The following is a 22,137-nucleotide window of genomic DNA, read 5'->3' on the forward strand; positions in this document are numbered from 1 at the left end:
CCTCTCAGTCTATTCAGGCGATTTTTTCGCCAGAGTGTCCGGAAGGTCGCGCGAAGAGCAGTCATTGGAGCGCCTTTCGTGCCAGCGACTGTGACGAATTGGACTTCTTCTTGTAACGCCCGCGCCACCACGGCGCATTTCCTAGCCAGGTCTTCGAGCTTCCTTTCGTCTGCCCCCTTTGGAGTCCTCTTCTGGCAGTATACCTCTACCTGGGAGGCCAAGGTTTGGAGTGCCATCGCGTGGTCTTTCAGTTCGTCGCCTGGCGGCTCGCGTCCATCATAGAAGGCTTTGCAAACTCGGATGGCCTCAGCAGAGAAGCTGATTACTTGAAATATATTAGCCACTAGCCCGAGAACCTCGAGCCCTGACATCTTGAGGTAGGGGCTTCCACAAGGCCCTGGCGTTTCCGGAATCTACAGTATTTGGAGGACGGGTATCTGATTCCAGACAAGAAGGATTGACACACACACACACACACACACACGGTGGGGAAGCGGGGTAGAGAATCGTCCTGCATAGCCTTTGAGGCTGCATTGCACCCAATCATCAGCCCCATCAACAATAAGGACGAGGCTGAGGAATACATGACGCTGAGGACCGCACGATTTTTGAGCTTTCCAGATTCTCGAATCTTCTGAATTCTCGAAAAGGGGAAGATTTCCGTAGCTTCTCTAGGCCCTCGGAGTAGCAGCAAGGACTGCGATGATACCAACACATGTTGGTATCCTGGGACTCGGCGTTCGACTTAATGAGCTGGTCGTAAATGGAGCAAGAGATACTGGCGTCATTGTCGCCCTGTGTCTACTTTCCGACGAAATCGAGCAGCTGGTCTCCGCAGGGGCCGACGGGACAGCTTCCGAGACTTTTGTCACTGGTGGCCGCTCACCCACGAGATGAAGGCGGCCCACTAGTTTAGGGGCTCCAAAAAAGACTCGATCTATCCTTCGACTCGAAGCGGCTGTCGAGGCGACAGTTGAGGTCTCGCGATCTCGATATAAAAGTTACACCAAGTAATACGATTACGGGTACAGTCATTCACCAATAAGACATCGGACACGGTACACTTCTGAGAAGATGATGATCCGGTTATCACAGTTCGAACGAGCCCACCGCATTTTTAGACAAAAAATTTATCATTAAATTAAAATATCGATGGTTTCTTGCAGTCCTCGTAAATGGTCTGCTAAAAGGGCGAAAAAAAAATAAAGAGGGCCGAGCGTGGATCGAACACGCGACCTAAAGATATCTGCAGTGTCTTGCGTCGTACTGCAATCTTTCGCTCTACCACTGAGCTATCTGCCCTACGTTCCTGAATGGTCGGCTTCACAGATGGCTGCATCTGTGTTGCCGTGTCGTGCACTCGCCAGGACCACATCTGCCTAAACCCTTTCCCAGACCCTCGCTGCATGCATTTGCAGGTCTTGTATGCTAACCACGATGTCGGTCCCACAAGGCCGGGGAGGCCGTAGGAAAAGAAGTCCGAAACCCGTCTGAACTCCGGCATGGGCAATAAGAGTTCTCAAATCTCGCTGGATGATTCTGAACTCTCCCTCTGAGGGAGCATGATAAATCGGGAGTCCATTCCCGGATCTCGCCGACGGGTCGGGGTTCATGGGCCTCAACTCTTCGAGCCGGCCGAAAAAAAGTTTTCGGGGAACGGTCCCGGTATCGTTGAAGCTAGCTCCGATATGACGAGGTCCGTCGCTTCAAAAACTCCGCCAGTCGAAAGACCAAAACACACAAGACACCCAAGTCCAAGGACAGAAAAACAGGGAACGCAGCCCCTTCCTGCCCCTGGCAGAGCACCCAGACAACTACCGCCAGAACTAGACTGGCGGCTAGCAGTCCCGGTGTCACGGAGGAGACCCAGCGCTCCTAACTCTAGGTCGCCAGGCCCCCACCGCAGCGACCGTATACGATGCAGGATTCAGCCGATCCGGACCCGTATCGGTGAAGTAGAGCAACTCTCACCTTCGTGACCAGGCAACCCAGTTTACTCCGCAAGCAACTGGATGAAAATCCCGAAAAACATTCTCGTCACGAAGACGGCAGTAGCCCGCCCTAGCCGCAATCTGTATTTACGACCCTTCGGGACCTTAATATAAGGCCGCCAATGGAGAAGATGGACAGAGGGCATCGACGAAATAATGGAAGTGCTGCGTGCCTTTGGCGAATCCTAGCTTCCCCTCTAGTGCCCCCCTTTCTGGCCGGAGGTACTCGGGGTGTTTTAGCTTCGCATGCCTCGTCTCGTCAGAGGGTGGCGAGCGAGGCGGCACTAAAGAAGCGATGTGCAACAGCATGCATCACTCCTCGGGTCTCGAGAGAACCTGCGAAGGGTTAGGCGTCTTCCGAGAGAAGAGAGGGAGACAAGAATGAGAACTCACTCTAAAGCAACCCTTATGGGATGCCTGACAGGTTGAACAAGCACTGCATGTACCTGCGATATCTCCCAGTGAGTGGCCCACTCGGTATAGGTTCTCAACGCCATACACATTTCGAGGGCCGTGAGGCCGACGGACCAGCTGGCGAATACTCTCATGAATCTCCTAGAATTCCCCGTCAGAAGGAGCAAGAACTCAAAGGACATTGGCGTCCCTCTGGATGGAAAGACACAAGTCATATAGGTTTCAAGCCCCTCATGTCCTCTCAGCTCATCTAGGGTCTCCAAGGCTCCGGCTTCTATCACCAGAGTTGGACAATCGTCTCGACCCGCGCATAGCGGTCGTGGACCACCTGTCCAGTCCCCTTCCTCTTAGCTTCCTCGTTTTATTTGCACACCAGCGTCCGAGGCGATACTTCCTCCCCAAGTCCCTGCAGCGTGGGATTAACGGATGATCGGTTCTTACCGCATCCGCCTAAACCCATTCCCAGATTCTCATTGCCAACCTCTGCAGATCTTGTGCGCCGATCACGATGTCACCCTCACCATGCCCTGGAGGTCGTAAGAACAGAAGGCTGAACTCTAGTCGTAACGCACCACTGGTGGCGATATAGGACGCAGGATTCAGCCGAGCTGGATCCGTATCGGCGATTCTGGCAGTCCGAGTGATTGTTATCGTACCCTGTGGGCAATCTGGCTCAGGTTCAGGGTCGTTACGGGTGTTTGTTGCGCCGTGTCGAGGACCGAGTGGGACCTCTATCCACTTCTCAAGCTGAATTCGTCTGTGGCGGCGATCAAACTTGGCGAGAAGAGCAATCTTGACTTCATGGTTTGACGCCCAAAACCACCATCTCATGTCCTCTCTCAGTTCGTCTAGAGTCTCTGAGGTTCCAGCTTCAATCACCAGAGTTGGCCACTTGTCTCGACCCGTACGTAGAGGCCGTGGGCCACCTGTCCAGTCCCCTTCTCCTTCACCTCCTCCAGATGATCGGAATGTGGTGGCCGCCATTGTGTTCCATTCGTCTCGAAGGCCCATTGTCCAGATTCGATTTTCGACCTCCCCACCAAGGACACAATGCAGCTGCTCATGCACAGCTGTCGGGATTGTTATTATCAAGATTCCTTTCTGGGGCATATATCGTCGGAATCTGATACGTCGCCGCTTCCTCTCTCTCCCCTTGTCGATGGCGGTGCACGCCGTCGGCGAAACACCTGAAGTGACGTGGAAGTTAGTCTTGGGAAGTAACAGGTGCAACGTATAAATTTGACGATGATGACTTGTGGCGTACCCTTAACAGTAAGGATATCTCCATCGACTTTTTCGACCTTTTCGATCTCTTCAAACAGCGCCTCGACAGTCGTGAACTGCATGACCGGCGACGATTCGCTTGGTGGGTCAGACGCCCCCGCCGTCGTGGCCAAATCCATGTCTTCTTGCTGCAAGTTCGGCGTGAGCGTAATTGGTAATTGATAGTGCTGCCCCCCGAAATACTGAGATGATGAAGGTTGGATTTGATGGTTCTTGAGATGGTGTTGGTGGATTTGAATCAATGTTGTCTCCTGAGAGTGAACTTCCTTGGTTTGACTTGCCTAAATAAGTTCCTGGGCAGCACGCCGATTGGAACGGAGCTTCTCCGGAAGGTACGAAACTCTTTCGACTCCACACCATGGCGCGCCCTTCCGAGCTAGACGGAGTCCCTTTGTAACGATGTAAATAAAGTTGGTGAAGCATCAATGATCAATTGATCCATCAATTATTCCGGTTTTTGTTCGGAATAATATAATAATATACAGGACCGAGGTATCGACATCATTGATACATCAGGGGGATTCGAGAACGGTCTATGGCAAAGCGCACTGCCATTAATTGATTCTTCGTAAGTGGATGAGACAAAGCTAAGATGTATCTTCAATGAGTTCCTGATGCTGTCATCAGACACGTCTCTCAATGATGTTATGCTTCGGGGGAAAAAGGTTAACACGAATGCTTGCTTCTTCTGCTTACTCGCTAATGTCATCTGCCTCCTCAATCGGGCTCTCAAGCGCACGGGAATTAAACCTAGATCCGCCCGACGTTATCGGGCATGTGCCGCTGGACTGGAATACAGAGTCTGCGAGAAGCTCATGGCCGAAAGTCGTAGGGTTATCCAGGTTAGAACTAATGTGCTCGATGATTGTAATGGTGGCTGATTGAATCCCTTCCTAGGTCCCTCTCATCTCTCGTAATTTGCAGCTTCGAGGAGAGAAATTCACCTTAGATATCACGATGAGGCTGTTGAACCTGTCTTAAGGGTATTCAAACAATATATTCGCAGAACGAAAAAAAAAATCTCAGCAGATTTCAAGTCTTTCGTTCAATCCACACGCATGACTCGGCCGTGACAAAATTCAATACAAACACACAAGGCTAAAGACCGAAGTGATACAAAAGACAGAGCGCCATGGTGAAGAAGACGCGGGCTCCGCCGAAGCTGGTGATTCCCCCGGGAGAGGAAAAACAAAGAGGACAACCAATCCGAACAACAAGGAAAATGGAATGAGATGACTCGAAGCGTTGAGACGAGCCCTGTGCAACCTGCTCCGAAACCCATCGCTGGCGAAGGCACACATGAATGAAAATGACGACGAAGAAAATAAAAAGAGAGAGGGGAGAAACAAGGGGAAAAAAACGCAAGATGAATAACTACAAAAGAAATAAAACGAGACAGAATATTTCAATCAAAAACGCTTCCTTATTGCAATCTGCCCAAACCTTCTTTTCCAAACGCCAAACCTCGATGTGTACCCCTCATGTCATCCCCAGCAACACCTCAAATGCGCCGCTGCGGCATCCGCCTCAGAGTCAAGCTCCAAAGCTCTCATCCACACCTCTCCGGCACCATACTTCGTCAGCATGGCCACCGCCTCGTTCTGTCCATACCTGGCGGCCATGCGAGCAGGCGTGTCGCCCATATTATCGCGCATGTCGGCATCAGCGCCCCTCGAGAGGAGGAGTTCAAGCTGGTCCAGGTCTCCAGCTCTAGCCGCTAGGTGAAGAGCGGTTCTGCCTTCTCCCGTGGTGGCGTTGATGTCCGCTCCATTCTCAAGGAACCAAACGCATTCATTTCGAAGAAGAAGCGTCGCGGCCTCGAGAAAGAGTTCATCGATAGGCTCGAGTAGCGCCATGGAGAACCCCAGCTCCGGAATAAACTTGAGGACGTCGACCACGCTCATGGGGCCTAGAGCTTCAAGCTTGGGCCACTTGAGGGACCGCAAGACCCATTCACGAATGACGCCGGGACCTGGCGCATTGACGTCAAACAGCCCAAAGGCCTGGTAAAGAAGCGACCATCCAGAATCTAGCCTCGCCGGTCCGCGGTCCATCCAGAGCTCCAGGACTCGTGCCATGAGGGGCTGCAAGTGGTCACGCCCGTCTTCACTCAGATACTTCAAAAATGCGAGAAGTTGCGTGTACGGGTGCCCGCGACCGGGGAACACATGTTTGCTCGCACCCTCGAAGCGTCTGACCCAATCGATAAAGGCCTCATCGAAGGGCAGTGGTCCCAGCAGCCTTCCGGGTTCATAGTCGGTTGGGTACAACATGGCCCCGTGGTCGAGAAAGGTCCTGATTATCTCCAGGTCTTTGATGTTGTCCGTGATCCGCGCAGCATGGTGCAGCGGCGTGACCCTGTCCGCCGGGTAGGTGTTGAACTGCAGCTTCCCATCGCTGTGCTCGACGAGGAACTTGAGCATGCGCAGGTTCCGCTTCTTCGCGACTTCTTCGAGGACGTGCACGCCCGTCGAAGTCCGAACCACAACTTGATTGCCCCTCCTGAAGCGCCTGCCGTCACCACCGGAATTCTCCGCCGAGCACTCCCTACTAATGATGAAGGGTGCGCCGGCCGTGACGAGATACTCGGCAATCTCGGTGTGTTCCTGGCACAGAGCCACGTGAAGGGGCGTCCAGGGGGCGGAAGGCCAGTAGGGGTAATCACAATGCTGGCACTCGCATAGGTTCATGCCCACCTTGTGTAGGCTAGCGCCGTGGTCGACGAGGTACTTGACCACCGAGAAGTGGCCCTCCTTCACCGCAACAAGGAGCGGAGTACCCGTGGCATGCTCGCGGTATCCTGGGAGGTGGAGTAGGCCCGAGCGATTGATATCTCCGCCCCACGACTGGGAGAGGGCAATCGTCGTCACCGAGCCTGTAACGGCTCCGTGAAGGATGGCTCGCCCTGCGTAAGTGGCGTCATGGATGTAGAGCTGAGGAGTGGCGAGCTGATAAAGGAGCCGACTGGTGGCAGCGAGGCATCTTAGTCGCGCAATGTATTGGCAGCCCGGGAGGCATTTGTGGTCCCCCTCCGGTGTAAGGTGCGAGATGATTTCTAAAATGAGTTCGGGCGGCAACCGATCCATGGCGCTGGATGTGAATACCCTCTCCGCGAAGCGGCCAAGAAGTAGTATTACAAATAAAGGATTAGGGAGAGCTGTAAAATGAGGCAAATCAAACAGCAAGCAGGAGCAGTGACAGTGACACACGCTGGGGAAGCACAGGGACACAAAATGCGGTGTCTCGTCTTGGGTCAAGGAGGACAAACAAAATGAAAAGAGAAACAGGAGTTTCGCAGGGAACGAAGAGGAAGGAAAACTGAGAGGTGAAAACCATCCGGGTCGGAGCGGATTCCCCCTCCTTCCCAGACATTGGTCTCGTCGACACAAACTCGTCATGCTGTTTTTATGAGTCTATCGGAAGACGTTCTAGGCCCGCCGCCCACGTAGTTTCTACGCTATTCAATGGCCTTCCCCCCCCTTCGTTTTGCCCATAGCTCTGGTGCGTTGTCTGTTCATGGACTTCGTGGAGACTTCATCAGGGTACCCCCAGTCGATCAACAGGAAGACACACACACTACACACATCATTTTCTCTGCCGACGTTGTAGCGCAAATGTCTCATCGGTTAAGACCCCCAAACACGCGCGCACTTGCCCAGGGGGCCCCCGGTCCGTTGGTCTGTGGATTGGTGGATAAAGGGAGAACGTTAAGCAGGATACGCAGGACGGGCAAAAGTATCGTATGCGTCTGAGCAAACACCCGGACCCGACAGTTTGGAACCCTCCCCACGGTTGCAGGCCCACAGGATAACCGGTGAGGTCCAACGAACCAGAAAGTCCGGGTCAATGTGTGATAGAGTGCCAGTGGAACGCCAAAAGCAATCTTACACGTCCCAAAAGGCATGGATGCATATTGTGACGGCCAGGCTTATCTGTCCCGCGCCGGGCTGTATATGAGGAAGTGCTTGGGTTGAGACGAGGGCCTTTTTCCCGACTGGAATGCTCAATAGTACTTGTAAAGAGGATGGTGGGGGGCGACTGGAATGCTGCTATACTCAGGAGGGGGACACGACCTAGACTCCTAGGCAGAATGGCGATCTTGGCCCACCAGCTCAACATCCGGGGGATTTGTGGAAATGAAGGTAAATTACCAGGGCGCTTCTGAGCCTTGTCTCGGCATCCCGCCACGATGGTAAAGTTTCAATACAAAGCTAATGCTCCGAGGTACATCGATCCGTACCTTCGGTTGCATGACGAATGTGAGACTTGGGTGTACTGATGGAGTATTCCTGCGACGCCGCAAATGTCTCACTACCGGAGAGTTCACTCAGGTCTTGCCGAGATCCTCCCCAATGGTATAATAGAATCAGCCGGTCAAAAAGGTAAGACGCACTCGCGTCGGCCCGTGGAGCGTTGGGCTCGACGACAAAGCCGGCCCACTAATGAACGACAACAACGAGGTCTTGCACAGTCCTGTCCGGACATCACTCGCAGCACGACATCGAGTTTTTATTTTGGCAGATGCAGGATGATGGAGGAGCGTATGACAACATTAGACTAAACCACGAGTCCTCCTCGAGTAGGGCCACGTCGAACAACTCTATCCGGGTCTATGTCTGGACAGGGAGTCGCGGAGAATTCTACCTGGTTCTGTCCGGGTCACTTGATGGCCGGGCCTGGCCACGAGGGTTCTTGTTTCTCGTCCGCCCCCCTCTTTCGCTCGCTCTACCTCTCTCAATAATTATCGTCCTCGCCCTCCCTCTCGGGTCGAGAGGGGTGTAGAAATCGGGTCATAAGCGGGGGGCCATGATGGAGGGGGCAAAATGGCGTTGATGAAGACGATGATTGAAAGACCTTATAAGGCAGCACGATATATGATTTGACTGCTTCAACCACCTCGGATCGGCGATGAAATCCTTCCAGCTGGCTCTGCTCCCCCCCTAAAATTGTCAAATTGTTGCCAACGGCTTTCCCACTTGTCCAATCCAATTGTACCAGTACGAGTCGTGCCGCACTGCACCCCCATCACATGTTTGCATAATGCGCGGAGACACGAGGAAGGAGCTCTCATTCGCTAGGAAACCGCGCCTCTTGGCTAGTTTCCAGCCTTGATTCCGTCTAGAAGGAACCGCTGACGTTTGTCATCTTGGCCGCCCTTGTCGGGAATTGTCGCTAAGTTAGAATGCGGATGCCTTTTTTCCATTTTCTTCTCTTTTCTCTTACAAACTAAACGAGGAACAGCCTCCCAGCCGCGCCGTAATATCTTGCATCAAAACTCAGGGCAGCAGCGTCTCCCACCCGAGATTGTCCGTTGAGACGCAACACGCTTCGACCATGCCGACCTCTCCCTCTGCCATTCTGTCATTTTTCATGCCCGTGTATAACTTTGGGGGCCGAATCAAAAGTACTGCCTTGTATATCCAAAGTTCTCGTTGCGACGCTGTGATGAGGCATTCATGCCCATCCTGGAATGCTGGCGATACCGGTTGAATGCCCCCAAATAACAAGATGGAACATCGCCAAATGACCAACGACCAACAAACAAAGTGCAATACACCACCCAAGTACACCATCCAAGTACACCACCACCCCCTACTTGACACTTCTCCCTGCGTTCGTCTTGCATAGGCTGACCCTTTCATTGATTGCGAATTCGTTGCAACATTTATGAAATGCTACTCTTGCCTCATCCCCATTGATCACCCGGACCCGGCAACGATTGTGACCACCCAGGAACCCTGACAGCTCGGATTCGGTTAGATGCTGGGTATCTTCGTACTTCGTACTTTAGTGTCCCTTAGTGTTCCAGCCTGGTGGGAGAGTTGGGAAATGGAACTCTGGCATTCACTCACCTTCTCCCGACATTCCATGTTCACTTGATGCTGGTTCGGCGAGGTACGAAGACATATTTTCAATATCGACGTGCTGTCCGGGGTTGTTCAGTCCCTTGGGGATCCGCCAATCCATCTCCCCTGTCGCTTCGGCGAGGCGTTGATAGCTGACCGAAGAAGGGAAGTATCGATCTTTCCAAATATTCAAAAGCTCTGCCATGAAGTGCTTCGGAGGAGGCTGCAATGGATGGTGGGAACTGACTCAAGAATGTGTACTGCTGTACCAAGGTACTGTGTCATGGGACAGGATGATCTTCGTAGTAGGGCTCTTTCCCTCGTCTGCCTCGTCCTCAAATATCCAATTATGAATCAATAATGAGACAGCCACGACGTACTTCGTACTTCGTAGTTTAAGTGAGAGAAGCTCAAAGTCTCTGTACGAAGAAGTACTTCGTGCTTGTACTTCGTACTCGAAGACCCGAGGGAAGGAACAAGGGAAATAACCTCGACTGCAGCTGCCGGGAATAAGTTGTCGATATTACCGGGGCTTCAATGTTCCTTTCCTTTTCGGTTTCTGAAGGTGCGAGGGGGCCTTGTCAACAACGGCCAGCCACCAACGCAACGTGAACACACCAACAGGACACACCAACAGGACACACCAACACCAAGACACCATCACAGCATACCTTCTAATTATACTTCCATTTGCTCCGCCCCCTTTACCTATCAATGATCTACTTCGTGCAGCTGCCCGGTCTTGCGGTCTGAAGGAAATCCTGCCCTCCGTGTCCTGGTTGCCGGTCGATTTCTCCGGGTTCGGTGATCATCCGGCATCACGAGCATGGCAAGCTATCTTCAGGTCAAGAGTATTTCTTGTCGGTCTGTGTGCTTTCCGGATGTTGATAGAACGGTTTTCGAATTCACCTAGCTAATCAACATATTTCTTATCTTATAACGACATCTTTTCCGATTGCGATTGTGGCTGATATGGTCGGTGACGAGCCCGCAGATGGCGAGCGTCCAAGTCCGCCTCCAAGGCAAGAGGATGGTTCGCGAAAGAGAGAAATGGGGCCGCCAGCCCCTTCGCCGTCACCTTCACCGACGCTGTGGCCAATAATTCGTAACGCGAGGCTTGCTAGTCCAGGGCGACCACCCGCCGGTTTTGAAGCTGTGATGGGTCGCGAACCGGTTGCTGCCTATTCTCACCACCGACTGTAAGACCCCTGTTTTCCAGACCTGTCAAGTTAAATTTACCGCTATATTTCCCAATCCAGATCCATAGTTTTACTCATTTTCGTGCTCTGTTGCTTATCCTCCATCTTTTCTTGTATTCGTTGTGCGCATCCGCTGATTTCGAAATCACACACAGGCCGCGTGTCCGTAAAGGAATCCGTCGCCGCAGACGGCCGAATTAAGGAGATGCGCATGCAATCGCCACGACCATCACCACCGACTCTCACGATCCAGGCTCCGGAGGGACCGGCTGTCGAATTTTCGGGTGCAGAGTCATTTAACATCCGCCCCAAGGCCAATTCCTCTCGATCCTTGTTCGGCCCAGATCTCACCCATTCGCCTGAACCTTGGGATGCCCCAGAATCAGACAATGGGCAAGGAAACTCTTCGCCTGTGTCAAGGCACTCGACACTTCTATCCCCAAGCGTCCCGCAATCAAGCGACCATCTCACTCCGATCTCAGAAGCCTCGTCATGGGGACGATCGCGTTCGCTGTCCGACGTCACAGTTTCTACTGTTCAATCCTCAATTAAGCCCCCAGAAACAGAAGACACCCCGCGGAACCCGGATGCGCATAAAATCTTGTGCCAATGGCGCTCGTGTACTTGGCCTTCTTTTGACTCTCGTGAATCCATGATACGGCATGTCAAAGCCTCCCATTTACTCATTTGCCCGTTTCCGGCCTGCTCCGACAAACCTTTCGATGCCCAAGATCAATTGCGCAAACATGTGGGGGACTCACACACACCCGGGTCTAATTCGGTCACTGGGATCGGGGGGGACGCTGTGACTATATGGGAGGACAGGGTCATGGCTCGAATCCGTTTCAATTTTCTCAAAGGGCGAACATGGACGCTGTTGGATAAGGTTGTTGAACAAAATTTGCTCAGCATCGATAAGCATAAAAGTTGGTGTCGAGAACAGCTGGCCGCTGCAACTGCCCGCCTTAAGAAAGATACTCTGCCCTTCGCAGTTCTTTGGGAGCACTGCATCCTACCATTTCTTTCCAAGTTTATCGAAAAATGGTGCGGTCGAAGTTACGCCGTCGGTGTTGTCCGCGGGAAAGGCGAAGGGAATAACTCCCGCTGTGTCTACATCATGACGAAGAACAAAATTTCTCGGTCTAGGCGGTTTTTAATTTCTCATCAGATATTGGACCTTCTCGTCGAACCCTACAGGGAAAGTACCTCCATCTCCTTTTCCGAAGGCCAGGTGGCGCGTCTCCGTGAAAGGGCCGTCGACAACTCAGAGCTTGATGAGGTTTGCGAACCGAGGAATCCGCATCATTTCGAGAGGCCCTGTATGGGTGATAGTATCGGACTTGAAAATGACGAGGCCACTGCAACACTGGGGCCTCGCATTAGAGTGGACGACAGGATGTATTGGCTCGCCAGCTTTCATCCATTCGTCGACGTATGGGAGAAACCAGTGGATATTCAACACCCGTCACTCATCGATAGCCGCTTCTGCGACGCGAAGCGAAATAAACTGGCGGGGAAGAACTTGCCATCCACGCCCCTTGGGCGGCTGAATCACGCTTCGGGGTCCGATCTAACGACTACCCGCATATCGAATGAGCCGTACTGGAAGAACACTGCTGCCGATCCGCCCAGACTCGTGACGGACTGGTCGCTTATTTCTTCTAAAGACCGGGGGGCAAACTATGTTCGCATCCTCCCAACTGACAAAATATACCCCAAAGTCTATGGCGTTACTGTTATGTCCCACATCAAACCCGGAGCAGAAGTGGTGGCTTCGGGGAGAACATCGGGTCTTCAGCGGGGCCGGATTTGTGAGGTCCCAATGCTCGTCAGCGGCAGCGATCCCGAGGACGGCCGAGATGGCAACAGAGTTAACATATCCACTCGCGAATGGTTCGTGGAATCTCTTGATCTAGATGGAAATGGCGATGAGTGGATTAGAGGCGGCATTGGCGTGCCGGGAGATAGCGGAGCAGCCATTGTCGACGCGAATACTTCCGTTCTCTACGGCCAGCTTTGGGGACGGAACCAGGCTTCCGGTCCTGGTCCTCGGATAACTTACTTTACGCCAATCCGCGATATCATCGACGATGTCGTTGAGAAGTGTGGCTGGGATAGTCGCCCGGGGCTTCCCCAAGTCGAGGATGGAGAGCTGATCAACTTTCCTACTTATCCTGTGTGCTGTAGCCTCCTTCCCGAAGACCAAGACAAATCCGAGACTAATGCCAGCTCGCAAGTGTCAGCGTCGGCATCGATGGTGGCGCGCTGCACGCAAAGAAGCGAGGGAAGCCCCGCGCCGTCCGAGAGGACGATCTCGGGGCCAACCTGGCAGCCAGATAGGCAGGATTGGGGTCAGACCAATTCTCTTTTATTCGGGCACATGGGTCCCGGGGCTGGGTCTACTACTCCCTTGATGGGTCTTCAGAAGTCCGGCAGGAAGCGGGCGAGCACGTTTGGGTCTGACGCAACTAGGGGGCAACTGCTGAAACGGGCCAGGGTGAAGGAGGAAGAAGAAACAGAAGAAGAAATCTAAGTTTCTGACCCCAAAGACGCGGTGTGTTGTAAGGCGCAAAAGAAGAGTATATGGACCGGGGGGGTTGGAAATGACAAAAACAAAAAAAGCAAAAAGTTGCCCTCTGAGGGGATCGAACCCTCGACCTCTGGATCTCCCGGTAGTGTCCCTTCCGGGTCATGTTTATGAGACCAGCGCTCCACCGACTGAGCTAAGAAGACGAACCAATTGAATTGAACTCTGTCTCTCTTAAAACAACTTCTATTTGCTGGTCTTGTCCTCATCTTCATTTTCACATTTTCTTTTTTATTTATTTATTTATTTATTTTTTTTTTCTTTTTTATATTTATTTTTTCCCGGTCGGTCTTCTATTTCTTTCGCTTCTCTCTGGCATGCCTACTTAACCTACCATTCCACCACCGCGAGCCATCTTGCGGGCCCGTTGATCGCGCCTATTATGGTTCGCTCTTGAAGCCTTGTGCGCCTCCTTCCTGCGCCTTGCCGCCTCGGTGCTCTCGCTGGATTCCGCAGGCGCATTACCGCTACCGCCTCCGCGACCGCGACCCCTTCCTCGGCCACCACCACGACCTCGGTGCGGGCGACCGTGTCCGCCTCTTCCGGCGGATGAATCGCCACCGTCCTCGGATTCATCTCCTCCTTGCCAGCGGGTCGAGACCAGCTCGGTCTGGACGCCGCTGAAGCTCGTGTACTTGTTCTCGAGACGGCGCTTGAGGTGGGGGCTGCGCTCGAGCAGGACGGCCCAGCCTTCGATGGCGTCGTCGGTCATGCCCGTGTCCTGGCGCAGCTTCTCCCTGTCGTGACCCGTCCTGGCATAATCCTCCCTGGCGAACACCCTGGGATTTGCTTGGTAAGCTCTGTAGAGAGCCTCTTCGATGACTTCCCTGTCGGCGTCGGCTTCCTCGTTCGCTAGCGGGTCCACGGTGCCACCCACGTCGTCGGCGTCGTAGGTGTCGTCCCGCTCGTCGTCGTCGGAGTCGAAGGCCGCGAGGGCGGAGAGGATGGCTGCCTTGCCGGGGGCGGCGGACTTGTCCTCCAGGAGCTCGTCGGCGGTCTTTTCGGGATCTCGTTTACCGAAGTGGAGCTTGGAGGTTTCGACGGTGAGCTGGTCGAGCTCGTCGTCGTCGTAGACGTTGCGTCTTTCTGGGATGAGAGGGGGAGTTGGGTTTGGCTCCATGTGGACTGTTTTTGCTGGATGGGTTGATCTATGAATTATGTTAGTCTTCAGTGAGAAAAGAAAAAAAAAAAAAAAAAAAAAAAAAAAAAGAAAAAGGCAGGATAGAAATAAAAACGTACAATTCCTCGCTGCGATCAGCGTCCGCTAGATGCGGCGGAAGTGACTCCTCAAGCAAATGAGCAATCACAGCCTCCGTATCCTCCCCATACTCATCCAGCAACCTCGCAACGAAGCCCGACCCCAAATCCGGAAAGAGATCCTGGACCTGAGAGATCTGCGACATGCGATGCACGTGCATTTCATTGCGGAACCTTTCGTTCTCCTCATCGAGGACGACGACGTTCTTGCCTTTATCCAGCTTGCGCTTCCGCGCGGCCGGTTTCCGCGTGCTTGCTGACGCTTTCTTGTAAGCCTCCAACGCGGCGATGCGGGCCTTTAGTGCTGAGGTGGCGGCGTCTGCTTCTTCGGCTTTGTTGAGGGTTTGTCGGAGGAGAGGGGTGGCGGTGACGAGTTCGGGGACGAGGCTGTCGTTTGCGTTTAACGGACCGGCGCGGTGCGTGTCCGCGTGGATTTTAAGAGCATACAACTGATCCGACAACATGGAGAATCGCGGATTCCCATCGGCCAGCAGCCCGACGAGGCACAGATACGTCGTCGTGACGATGGTTCTCCGCAACGGCGGATCCGTAAGTCTGTATCCCGCCACGAGGGCATCGAGGAAGTCGGAGCCCGCGAGGAAGATGGCAGCCGCGTCGGGGGAGGCGTGGAGGAGGTGGTTGAGGCGGGAGAGGGTTGTTTGGATGGCGCGCGGGGAGCCGTCTATTCCTGATTCGAGGTCTCGTGAGAGGGATTTCTTGAGGGCGAGGAGGGAGGTTTCGAGGGGCTGTTTTGTCGCGTCGTTGGTGGCGAGGGAGGTTAGGAGGGGGGTTGTGAGTTTTCGGGGGTAGATGTGGGAGAGGTCGGCGAGGAATTCCCACGATAATAGTGGAGAGGAAGGGAGGTAGACGAGGCGGGAGGCGAGCGTAAAGACCGTTCTGAGTAGTGTCTTGGAAGCTGGCGAGGAGCCTAGGATGGTCGTACCATGTTGGGAGACTTCATCAGCGAAGGCGAGGAGGAAGTCTGTGGAGGAGCTGTCCTTGGAGAGCTTGGCTTTGAGCTCGGCATCGGGAAGCTCGAGGTAGGCGGTCGCGAGGGTGGACCAGGCGACTTGGCAGGTTATCCAGTCGGAGGGCGGGAGGTTGTCGCGCCAGGTTGATATGGGGAAGGGTGCGAAGGGGGGGAGGGATTGAGCCATTGTGAGCGAGGGCAATATTAGTTGGCTTGGATTTGGTGCTGAAGTCGTGGTTGTCGTTTGATGATGTTGGGAGCTCTTGGAGCTTGAGTAGAGGTTATGGGTGGGGCCCTGAACTGCTCTACGGGATGGCGGGGTAGTTTGGAGGAGTTGGTGTTAGAGCAGGATGGAGGGGCAAAGGAAAGGTTGATTTGTTGTTGATGGCTACATTTCCAGAGATCCAACGAGACGAGGAGCCTATAAGTACTTTAGATGGACGGCAAACACCGAGATGGGAAACTAGGCAGCAAGCCGGCGTTGATTGTTGTTCTTAGCAGAATTCTGGAATAAGTTCGACAGTTTCGTTTTAGTCCTTGTTTTTGCCTCTTTCACCGGATGATTCATAGTGACACGCTACGGATATCTTTGGCTGCCACCAGCTACAAGATCAAGGCATTCATGTCAGCTCCAAGTACGTACCAAATCTAGCTTTCAACGATCTGCGCACAGACCAGTTTCTGAGGAAAAAAGAGGTACGTACCTCTTTTGCCCTATTTTCAGGCCCACGAAAAATTCCCTGCAGAAAATACCACCAATATTTTTCCAGCCTACCCACTTCGTCATCTTTTTCTTTCTTCCCTTGATACCCCAACCGCCTTCATCACTTTGCCGAAACGCGCCAGCCGTTCGAGTCGTGAAGGAATCTATTCCGAATAATCAAAAGGGAAAAAAACTACCCTCTCAACACCTCCAATACCAAACAAAATGTCTTACAACAAGGGCGACAAGGACTTCGGCGAGGCCCCCGTACGTTTCTTCCATCCCCCCCCGCTCATCCCCAATGCGCCGCGCAGGACTTGGGGCCACAGTCTTTGCTAACAAGAAATCTCCAATTGTATAGAAGGTCCACAAGATCCGCATCACCCTCTCCTCCCGCAAGGTCAAGTCCCTCGAGAAGGTCTGCAACGAGCTCCTCGAGCGCGCCAAGACCAAGGACCTCCGCGTCAAGGGCCCCGTCCGCCTCCCCACCAAGACCTTGAAGATCACCACCCGAAAGACCCCCAACGGTGAGGGTTCCAAGACTTGGGATACCTATGAGATGAGGATCCACAAGCGTCTGATTGAGTATGTTGTCTCCTGGAGCCGAGGGTAGGCTTTTTTGCTAATTTGTACATAGTCTTACTGCCCCTACCGAGGTCGTCAAGCAGATCATCGTCAACATCGAGGCCGGTGTCGAGGTCGAGGTTACCATTGCTGCTTAAACAGCGGTAAGGATGCGCTAAGACGGGAGGAATTGAAAAGACATGACAAAAAGGTGGTTGAGAATGGCTTTCGCGTGGATTTTGACCGGTTAGACGGTTCCTGCTGTAGATGCGGGTACCAGTTTTATCTCGAGACTCAATATACCTGTGGAGCCAGCTACGATCTGATGAATCGTGGGAAATATCTGTGAACCTCACTGTCGTAGGGGCCTTTGCTTTGAATCTAGTATATTGAACAGGCTGATAGCTAGCTTCTCTTCGTTCTAAGAGGAGGAGTCTAGGACTACGTTCGTGGGTGCCATGAGCATATACCAGCCCCAAGCCAACGTAGTATTGTAACGCATCATCATGCATCGTCAAGAAACGACAAAATGGGGGCAACTAACCTCCCAATCAAGAATACAAGTAACCACCCTCTCAAACCATGAAAAGAGAGAAGAAAAGAAAAAAAGGAAAAGAAAAAACGACACAATATATCCTAGCAAACGCCTCAAGATGCATGTTTCATGAAACAAATCCCCTCCGGATGCGTATTATATTTCCTTCTCAGACGTTCGCTTCATGCCTTCGGACCATCCCATCCTTCATACATCACCCACGTCTATCCGAGAAATCTCCCAAAGAGGAAAAGACTCCTCTCTCCCCCTACACATCCCACCGACACTGGATCCTCAAAGGTGCCACCTCCGGCAACAACCCATCAAACCTCCCAGTCTTCCCAAACGCATCCCACAACGTCTTCGCCGACGCGATAGCCGCCTGGTCCTGCGGTTCCGTCTCGGGATTATACGCCGGCGGGCCGTTCGGGAACCAGATCTTGACCCACCTACGCGTGGCAGGGTTCACGTATCCCGGTACGTCGCCGCGATACGTGACGGGTTGGCCCTTCCAGGTAGTGAGCCGGCCCATGGAGCTGGTTGAGTAGGCCGATGGAGGGGGATGTTGGATCTGAGCGCCGGGAGGGTAGGGGTTTTGCGGTTCGGAAGGGGCGGCGGCGGCAGCGGTGGGTGTAGGCACGCCGAAGGGACTAGGAGTAACACCGGCCTGAGATGGCTGGCCGAAGACATTCGTGGTTGCAGCCGGTTGCGCTGCTCCAAACACGCCGGTTGGCTGTGTGTCCATGGTAGTATCCTGCGTCTTAGCAAAGGGGTTTACCGCGCCGGTCTGAGACTGAGCCGCCGCGCCAAACGGGCTAGCGGCTACAGGTTGACCGAATGGACTCGCAGTGGCCGTCTGAGCAGGAGCACCAAACGGACTCGATGTCGCGGGTTGTGAAGGTTGACCAAATGGGCTAGCTGCAGCAGGCTGAGCCGGCTGACCGAAGGGACTCGCGGCTGCTGGTTGGCCGAACGGGCTTGTTGTGGCGGTTTGTGCCGGCTTGCCAAAGGGGCTCGTCGTAGCCGGCTGTGAAGATTGACCGAAGGGACTTGGCTTCTGCCCGGGCTGGCCAAAAGGAGTCGCGGCCGCGGCGCCACCCGCAAATGCAGAGAATGCGGTGCCACCCGATGGCGCACCAAAGGGGCTAGGCTTCTGTCCCATGGCACTGGGCTGTCCGAACGCCGAGGTCCCGGCGCCCATCTGCGAGGGCTGACCAAAGGCACTTCCTCCGGAAGCTGGCTGGGCTGGCTGGCCGAAAGCGGGGGCTCCGAATGGGCTAGGTCGCGCACCTAGGGTCGATGTTTGGCCAAATGCGCTTCCAGGTTGGGGCGCTTGTCCGAAAGCAGATGTGGGTTGCGAAGGCTGGCCAAAGGCCGGTGTAGTTGAAGTACCGAAAGCCGACACGGGCTTGGATACGCTCCCGAAGACAGGAGTTGCAGCAGGCTTTCCAAATGCGCTGCCACTGGGCTGGCTAGGTTGACCGAATGCGGGCGCTCCAAAGGGACTCGGTCTTTGTCCCATCGTCGACGGCTGGCCGAACGCACTCCCCGTCGCGGGAGCCGTTCCAAAGGCGCCGCCGCCGGCGGTACCACCTCCGCCGAATGGGCTCGTAGTTTGTTGCTGACCTCCCATCGGGCGCTTCCCCACGGCAAACTCTCCCGTCGTGCCACCCGGCGGGTTGGTTTGACTGATGATATCTAGCCGGTTGGGATGTTTATTCGCGCCATTGGCGATGAATTGGATCGCGTTATCGAGATTCGAGACCGTATTTTGCATCTGCTGCTGGGCGTTTGTGTAGAGTTGTTGGATTTCTTGGAGCTAGACAAAGAGAAGGTAAAATGTCAGTGCCTTGTCAGATATTGTGTATGATTACTTGCATTTTTTGGTCATAGACAGAGGAAACCCCAGGAAACGAGCTCTTCTTCACATACTGCTTGTTGCTGCTTTCCAGCCTGTACTGCCTTCTCGTAATGTAGCCTAATCTCGTCGGTACTCTGCTCTCTTGGATAACCTCCAAACAGTTGCTCGGGCGCGTCTCGACCGGGGCCGTAGCAGGAGAGGATCCATGTCGGGGGCTCGGAGGTGAGATCCTTTTCGATGGTATCTTTGGAGAGGGAGTATGGCGCGGAGCCTGTGGCTCTACTCGCCGGGTTCGAGCCGAAGACTTGGAATCGGTTGTTGCGAGCCGCGCCGGGATGTTGGAACTTGCAGGAGTCTGGGGGAGGGCAAAAGTCAGTTCTGTGTCGCGAGCGCACACGCTGTTCGATGTTCGGCGGATCTGGTGGGCTGGGGAGGAGCTTCGGCGAAGCTTCACGGAGGTGCGCGCGGGATGTAGGGCGACGTGGGTAGTTACGTACCACCAAACTTGCAGCTGCCCATCTGGTAAAAGCGGCATACTTGTGCCATGGTGTCTGCGGCCGACTATTTTTGGGCGACTGGACGAAGCGAAATGGAGATAGCGGAAAGAGTAGTCGGGTGAGAATTCGAATTCAAGGATTGGGCATTCGGAAATGAGTAGATCAAATTTCAGAGACCTCGGATATGCAGGGTCGGTCGGGAGCACGCGAGAAGTATGGGAGTCGGCGTTGGATTGAGTGGAGGAAGGGGGAAAAAAAATATTAAGGAGGCTGAAGTGGTTGATGTGATGTTGAAGTCCCGAGCTGCAGCTAGCCTAACTACGGACGGGGCATTTGGAGGGTTGCAAATTTCAGCCTTGCTGCATTGAATCTAGTGACAGATCTGGCACGGTGCACTGATCTGCAGGGGAAGGAACCGCCCGTAACTCCCGCCACAGTGGCTGTATCACCAAGACACAGCGTCAAATCAAATGGGAATTGATTCCATTACTGCCAATAGATTTGATTCTTCATCCATTGGGTGTCCCGCCACGTTCGAAACACAATTCACGTCGTCTAGCAACGAACAAGATTTCAGTCAAGGAGTTCGATTGGTCTCACTCTCAAGTCAATGACTCGTCTCTCTCCAAACCTCTCTCTCCGTTCTCCTCTCAACCAGCTCAGCTTACTCACTCCAAGTACCCCTTGACGCCCTCAACCATGGTCTTAAACGCCCCGTTAATATACGCCGGATCCCTCCACTCCTTCCAATCCGCCGTCAACAACCCCCAAGCCTCATCATACTCCTGCGTCCCCGACCGAATGTAGTAGCACCCATTCAACACCCAATAAAAGAAGCCCGCCTTCTGCTCAGGAAGGTAAGTCGACAAACACTGCGCATACACATCCCTATGCGCCTTTCCATCCTGCGGGAACCCAAACTCCGTCAACATGGTAGGGAACACATTGACCGTGCCACGGTCCTCGGCGTGCATGGCCTGGAACCCCTTCTTGTACAGGTTCCCGCTGAGCGACTGGCAGCTGCCGATGGTGCGCTCGTAGTTGTGGATCTCGAGCACGAGCTTGTCGGCGTGGCCGGGGAAGTCGTCGCGGCTGAAGCGCCCGTTGCCTGGGGTCAGGGCCGTGCCGAGGAAGACGGGCTCGATGTACGTGTCATAGCTGAGGCCCGAAAGGAAGATGAGGACGTTGGGGTTCGACTCGAAGATGCCTTGGGTGCCTTGGCGCACGAACTTGTACCAGCTCTCCCAGTTGTAGGTTGATGCTGCTGCGGCGTTGTTGGATGGGTTGCGGGGTTCGTTGCGGAGGGCGATGGAAGTGAGGGCTGTCCAGTTTTTGCCCTAGAACAGGGTCGTCACAGTCAGCATACGCAAGTATTTGGATCTCGCGAGAGAGATACAACTACTGTGAGATCTTGAAAGACGGGGGAAAGAAACAAAAGAAACACTTACATGCTCGGCCATGTACTTGAGCCCGCGGACCCAATTGTTAACGGGAAACTCGCGGTCTCCCCACCACGCGTTGCCGTCCGTCTCGCCACAACACCACTTGGCCTTGGAGATGTGGTTGTCCAAGTGGACGTAAATCTGCTGCTTAGCACACTCGGCAGCGACAGCGTCAAAGACCTGTTTTCAAAGAAAGAACGGGTGTCAGTACATTCACATCCCGCCATTTTAGTATTGCCTTTAACACGACCCTACCTCGAGGCGTGTCGTCTTGGCCGTAAACGACGGGTTCTTCTCCAAGACCTGCGCCAAGATCTTCTTCCCATTCTGCTCCCCCAAAGCCTTCACAAACGACGTCTCCAGATCCGTATCGCCATCCTTGGCATAAATATCGTCAATCATCTCAATCGCAAACGTCAGCCGGATAGCATTAATACCCGCGCTCTTGATCTTGGACACGATGTATTCGACCGACTGATGTTGCAGACCCTCGGGGACCATGGCCTCGCCGTGGCCCGACCAGTTGACACCGGCGTATGTGACGTTTTTGCCCGAGGCGTTGAGGATCCAGCGGCCCTCGACGCGGAAAGGGCCGTCGGGCCATGATACAGTGGACACTTCTTCCTGGCGGCGTTCGTTGGGGAAGGCCGAGGAGAGGAGGAAGAAGAAACTCGCTGCTGCGAGAAGGGATGGAATAAACATGACCATGGCTGTGTGTGCTTGTGTTGAAGCCGGAGTCTGGCCTTTCCTACTCCTAAATATCAATCATAAGTGATAGCATCGCCGACTTTTCGAGAGTTGAGAGGGGGAGCTCCCGTTCTTTAAAAGCAAATTGAAATTCTCTCGTTCCATTTCCCCATCTTTTTCCATTAACCATGGCCTCATCTATTTTACTTGGCTTCCATCGAGTGGGAATATCACGTCCAGCCGAACTCGTCTTTCGCCCCCTCATGGTCCCCTGCGGGTAATATCAAAGCCAATATCCTG

At 53.8% G+C, this 22,137-nt stretch overlaps 5 protein-coding genes and 2 pseudogenes across 5 annotated transcripts; 2 read left to right on the top strand and 5 right to left on the bottom strand.

The window, feature by feature from the left end:
- Positions 1-2,855: 2,855 nt before the first annotated feature.
- On the bottom strand, positions 2,856-3,808 carry SAPIO_CDS10207 (uncharacterized protein; the record flags this gene model as incomplete). Its single annotated transcript, XM_016783843.1, has 2 exons — positions 2,856-3,592; positions 3,670-3,808. The coding sequence occupies 2 exons, from the start codon at positions 3,806-3,808 to the stop codon at positions 2,856-2,858; spliced, it is 876 nt and encodes a 291-aa protein (XP_016638693.1).
- Positions 3,809-5,173: 1,365 nt separating this feature from the next.
- On the bottom strand, positions 5,174-6,775 carry SAPIO_CDS10208 (annotated as a pseudogene; the record flags this gene model as incomplete).
- A 5,355-nt stretch (positions 6,776-12,130) lies between these two features.
- Positions 12,131-13,267, top strand: SAPIO_CDS10209 (annotated as a pseudogene; the record flags this gene model as incomplete).
- Positions 13,268-13,646: 379 nt separating this feature from the next.
- Positions 13,647-15,735, bottom strand: SAPIO_CDS10210 (uncharacterized protein; the record flags this gene model as incomplete). The annotated part of the gene is made up of 2 exons (XM_016783845.1): positions 13,647-14,469; positions 14,561-15,735. The coding sequence occupies 2 exons, from the start codon at positions 15,733-15,735 to the stop codon at positions 13,647-13,649; spliced, it is 1,998 nt and encodes a 665-aa protein (XP_016638694.1).
- Positions 15,736-16,476: 741 nt separating this feature from the next.
- SAPIO_CDS10211 (uncharacterized protein) lies at positions 16,477-16,973 on the top strand (the record flags this gene model as incomplete). The annotated part of the gene is made up of 3 exons (XM_016783846.1): positions 16,477-16,518; positions 16,613-16,836; positions 16,889-16,973. 3 exons carry the CDS (start codon positions 16,477-16,479, stop codon positions 16,971-16,973), a joined length of 351 nt encoding a protein of 116 aa, XP_016638695.1.
- A 645-nt stretch (positions 16,974-17,618) lies between these two features.
- Positions 17,619-19,757, bottom strand: SAPIO_CDS10212 (uncharacterized protein; the record flags this gene model as incomplete). The annotated part of the gene is made up of 3 exons (XM_016783847.1): positions 17,619-19,169; positions 19,283-19,566; positions 19,709-19,757. The coding sequence occupies 3 exons, from the start codon at positions 19,755-19,757 to the stop codon at positions 17,619-17,621; spliced, it is 1,884 nt and encodes a 627-aa protein (XP_016638696.1).
- A 619-nt stretch (positions 19,758-20,376) lies between these two features.
- On the bottom strand, positions 20,377-21,858 carry SAPIO_CDS10213 (uncharacterized protein; the record flags this gene model as incomplete). Its single annotated transcript, XM_016783848.1, has 3 exons — positions 20,377-21,045; positions 21,157-21,330; positions 21,406-21,858. The coding sequence occupies 3 exons, from the start codon at positions 21,856-21,858 to the stop codon at positions 20,377-20,379; spliced, it is 1,296 nt and encodes a 431-aa protein (XP_016638697.1).
- Between the last annotated feature and the right edge of the window lie 279 nt (positions 21,859-22,137).

The sequence above is a fragment of the Scedosporium apiospermum genome (genome assembly GCF_000732125.1).
Source record: "Scedosporium apiospermum strain IHEM 14462 chromosome Unknown SEQ_SAPIO_0165, whole genome shotgun sequence".
Taxonomy (NCBI): Eukaryota; Fungi; Ascomycota; class Sordariomycetes; order Microascales; family Microascaceae; genus Scedosporium; species Scedosporium apiospermum.